Source organism: Salarias fasciatus, chromosome 23, assembly GCF_902148845.1.
Source record: "Salarias fasciatus chromosome 23, fSalaFa1.1, whole genome shotgun sequence".
Taxonomy (NCBI): Eukaryota; Metazoa; Chordata; class Actinopteri; order Blenniiformes; family Blenniidae; genus Salarias; species Salarias fasciatus.
In genome coordinates, this window is record NC_043766.1 from 29351964 (window position 1) to 29356607 (window position 4644).

Sequence of the window (4644 nt, forward strand, 5' to 3'; positions counted from 1 at the left end):
AATGTGGACATTTCTTCTGAGCTTCGTCCTGTGAGGGCAACGCTGTCGATGCACTTTGTTTGTCTGTTTACCTCAAAAAACTGTGCTCGGAGCCCCTGTAAATGGAAGATGTTCCGACTCCATCCCTGTGGAAATGGAGTGAAATGTGACTTTTTCTGAAACGCTGCTCCTACGCATGTGCACCAGAGCTGTAGTTAACGCAGTTCTTCTGCACTTGTGCATGCAAATAAACAATAACAATGTTTTCCCCCAGCACGTCACGATTTCTAGGCCATAATCTCCGGACCTGCCCGTTTTAAAGTTGACAGTCACCCAGAATAAACATTCCAGCTTGGTCGTCTGTTCATACAAATTGTCCATGTTTTCGTCTTTGTCAATATTTGTAGTGTATTGTTGTCTGTCCACAAATGTGTGTGGTTTCATCACAAAAACAACCAACTGCTCCTACTCATAGCCTGGTATGCGAACTACACTCTTATTGGCGTTTCTGATATTTCCATGTGAAAAGACATTGCTTTCAAAATGTTGTTGAAATTAGCTATCCTAGAAAAGTGTCCCTCCCTCGCTGGCGGTCACGGTGGGACTGCAGCTGATCATGGCTGAAGGCACGTCACACTCTGGGCAGATCACCTGTACGTCACGAGGCAAACAGAGAGACTGACGCACAAACATGTCCTCCCTTCGGGCCATTTAGAGCCACAGATTGGCCTGAAACACATGATTTTGGAACGTGGCAGTAAACTGTGGGAAACCCACCCGGGGGTTCAGATCATGTCTTTGTCTTGAACATTTTCTCCATCATCATGCCAGTCAGCTCCATCTCCTCCATCCATCAACAACCTCCTTGGCCTACCTTGTGTTACTGACTATTTGGATGCCAAATTGGATGCCAACTCCTGAATGCTTTAAAAAAAAAAAAAAAAAAAAAAAAAAACTGCATCCAACAGATATGTGAAAATACTCTTAAGTCTCCTTGTTAACACTTTATCAGTGAATTATATAAACAACCAAGTCACAGTTTAGCTAAATGTTGTTGCAATCGATAACGGAGACGCTAGCAGAAATACATGTAGCAGTTTTATCGAGTGGACCTTTGCATATGAATAATTTTCTCAAGGAATTGTTGTGAAAATAATAATGGACACAGCAGAGATGTTTCAGCTCCGAGAATATATTTTATTTTACAAGCAGACCAGCTGCCGCCAGCTTAAATTAAAATCACACAATGCAAAAAGCAATATCACAGCAACATTTACAGTACATAGTGTCGTCTCAGTAGTCTCAGGTAATGGCAACAATGGAAACAGTGGATATTGCATCAGATAAAGTTGCAGTTTTTGTGCAAACTGGTGCAAATACAGCAGATAAAGGAGAACAGGGCTGCACAGGAAGTTTAAGCAACCCCTGCACTAAAGTGTTAAGGAAATCAACACAGAAAATACATTCTGACAGCACTGTCGGGACACCGTGAGACATGACATGCAGAGTTAAGTGTAAAGTGTTTTGACAGACTGCTCAGCTTTGAATGTATTTTCTTGAAGTGCATCATTGCCTGAAACAGCGCAGTGAAGAAAGTGCAGGTAATGGCCCCAGTGATGAAAATGCAATCTTAATCCCATCTGGTAGAAATGGAGTGAGTGCAGTACCGTGTAACATCCAGACTAATCATCTCAACTTCCTCGTGGAAAGCATCCCAGCAGGACCAACTTATAAAAAAAAAAAAGAAAAAAAAGAAAAAGAAACAGCTTCGGTTTTGCACTTTCCACTCTGTCCGTTAATGCTAATGCTCTGAATTTGCATTAGGGTCTATTATCCCGAGGCCGTGCCTGGAATGAACATCATCTGCAGTCTATCCAGTCAGTTCAGTAAACAAACGACTTCAGGAGTGGGCGTCTGCTTTGACTAGGACTTAATGTGCTTGCCCTCTCCCTTCGCAGCTGCACACAGTTCTTTGTAGAGGTCGGAGTGGATAAACCTGGGGTACGAGTTGTTCTCCATCAGGCAGTAGATTTTCCTCTGAGCCACCAGGAAGCTACTCTCGTTGGGCTCGTGAAGGCTCTGGACGATGGCGTTTTTGGTGTGGAAATCCAAGTTTATCTGCGACCAAACACAAACAGGAATGCATACTTTTATTCAGAATTCAAAGTGGTGAAAACAATAGGTGTATTTTAGTTTGAAGACATCTCATTAAAGCTATTGTTTTTTAAACCCAGTCCCTTCATGACTCTCTGTAATTCTGTTTTCATTATAAAACCTTTCAATACACTAGCAACTCTTGAGGCATGAGTAAAAAAATCTCCTTAGTCTATATACAGAATTTATTTTATAGAATGTAATTTATAGTAAGGGTGATTTTATCAATTATTATTTTCAAGCCATCTTTCAGCTTCAGAAGTGAGTATTTTAAAGTATGTGTATCAATTTGTGACAGGGGTGTCAAAACTAAGGCCCGTGGTCAAAATCTGGCTTGCAAGAGCCTCCAATTGACCAAGAAAATTGTAAAAGTTCCAACAAACACATTGATTTATTTTTTTAAACAAATCTCTTAAGAGTAGTGGACAGAACAGAAAACCAGCTGCGACATCAGTGACGCCGCCGTGGAAGATCAACACCTCGTTCTATCAACTAGCCTCAGTGTCTTGCTGTGAATTTGTAAAAACATGCACCGTGCAGATATGGGAGAAGCTTTACAGACATTTCTCTGTTGTACCAGAGGTAAAATTGAAATTAACTTCATGTTGGTTATTTTTTCTAGTAATTGTTGAAAAAAATATATATTTAAAGGTTATCATGGCCCCTTTTTGCCAGTCCACTCAAGATGACACTGAGCTGTATGTGGTATCTGAGTATAGCTGCGTTTGAAAGCACTGCATTATTTAATAATGCAGGTAAATCAACAATTACAGAACAAATTCTCCAGGACACTGTAATGTGGTGAACAGGTATCAGGTTTTAGAGACATCCAGTCAGAGATTGAGGAGATTTTCTTTTTTACTATGAGTTGTGAAATACGATTTAATTTTGATCAACTTTATACTTTCCAACAGTAACCTCAGCTTAAAATTGTTCATTTCTAGATATTTTAATGAGTGAAACCACCACCCTCCCAGCCCTCTGCCATTACCTCTTTGGGAGCTTCGTTTTTTATGAACTCCTCGTAAATGCTGTTGGCCTTGGACGTCATGTCTTTCTGCAGTGTGAGTGCTTTGAAATCTTCACATGCTGTCCAAAACTCGATGTTCTCCTCGCAGAACTCTGACTTCAGAAAGATGCAAAAGGCAGCTTTCCCATCTGTGGGAGGCAGAGGATAAAGACAGCGTTAGCGGGATGGGAGGGAGTTGGTATCTTGGCCAGCGACATGCTCTGGCCCTCGGCCCATTAATCTGAGGTACAGTAAGAGTGAAACCTTCACAGGCTTTGCTTTATTGGGGCCAATAAACAGCTGTCATTCTTCAGCTCACAGTTACCGTGTGACCTTTGAGACTTCTTTATGTAACAATGCACTAACATAAAAGGGTGAACGGTACTTACATTTATGACTTAGCAATTTGTCAAGTGACTGTGCCCATTGGTTGACCTCGTCAGCACTTGGCCTGAAGGGAGATGACAGGAAGCATGTAAGGTGCAATTATCTGACTACGCTTGTAAAACGTCACCATGAAGCCCTTAACCATCATCGGAGTCTAATATTGCGTTCAATAAAAGTGGTGCAATAATCTCACGGCTTATGACACCGCATGTGTCATTATCGCAGACATTTTGAATTTAATAATTCAAAAGACATTCATATGCACGTAGACAACATAAACCAGCAACTTCACCAATATATTAAAGAGAATCAAGTCAAACCTACACATGGGATCTGTTTTTCTTGAGATGTATTATGGATTGGGAAGAGTTTGTCTTCAGGAGAAATCCTATCCTGTTTCTCCAGTTCTTTCTCCTGTTGAAGCCAAAAGAGTTCACTCATTAGTGCAGTTCTTCTATCACAAGGTCGGCGGGAGCAGGGACCCCCTCATTAAACAGTAACTTACTTCAACCCCTTCTTCTCTGTGGACTGGTCAGTCGGTTTCACGCAGTCAGTAAACGCCATGTTTTGGGATGATAAACCGTTGAGGTACTCTCTCATGATTCAGTCTCCTCTCCTTCTCCCTCTTTGACTTGTCTGGAAACTTTATAGCTTCACAGCAGACAGGATCCACACCGCCGAGGCGGAGAGGTGGGCCCTGGATGACAGCTCCTCCGCCTGATTGGCCGGCGCTGTGTAAACACTGCGACTCGCCCTGGTATGACTCTCACAGCCCGAGGCAGTGGTAGGCTGCCGCTGCGCAAACCTTCCCCTCCCTCAGTATCCTGCGGGCTCCCATTTTTTTTAAGAGTCAGGTCAAGATGTGACGTGCATGGCACACAGAGTGCCCTTATTCCCTAAATAAAGCCGAGCCGGGAAGCAATGGAACTTTTTATCTTGTTTCAAGTGTGTTTTAACTCATTTATTTATCTTTATTTGTGTCTACTTTATGAGGATACAATAAAGGCATTAAAGAGGTTCACTGGAGTGTCTTGCAAGATTTATTTATTTTTTTTTAATTTCAAGTTTTAGGAGAACAGCATGATGAAAATAAATAAGTGGACAACAAAACCATT

At 41.7% G+C, this 4644-nt stretch overlaps 1 protein-coding gene across 1 annotated transcript; it reads right to left on the reverse strand.

Annotated features, from left to right (window-relative positions):
- Nucleotides 1-1151: 1151 nt before the first annotated feature.
- Nucleotides 1152-4194, reverse strand: rgs2 (regulator of G protein signaling 2). Its single transcript, XM_030083829.1, has 5 exons — nucleotides 4035-4194; nucleotides 3854-3943; nucleotides 3532-3593; nucleotides 3125-3291; nucleotides 1152-2097 (listed from the first exon to the last, which is right to left on the reverse strand). The coding sequence occupies exons 1-5, from the start codon at nucleotides 4127-4129 to the stop codon at nucleotides 1903-1905; spliced, it is 609 nt and encodes a 202-aa protein (XP_029939689.1). The 5' UTR covers nucleotides 4130-4194; the 3' UTR covers nucleotides 1152-1902.
- Nucleotides 4195-4644: the final 450 nt, after the last annotated feature.

Coding starts and splice junctions, on each gene's coding strand:
- rgs2 (XM_030083829.1), bottom strand. CDS start 4,129: ATGAGAGAGTACCTCAACGGTTTATCATCCCAAAACATGGCGTTTACT. Junction 3,944..4,034: donor ACAGAGAAGAAGGGGTTGAA/GTAAGTTACTGT, acceptor TGGCTTCAACAG/GAGAAAGAACTGGAGAAACA. Junction 3,292..3,531: donor CAAATTGCTAAGTCATAAAT/GTAAGTACCGTT, acceptor TGCCTCCCACAG/ATGGGAAAGCTGCCTTTTGC.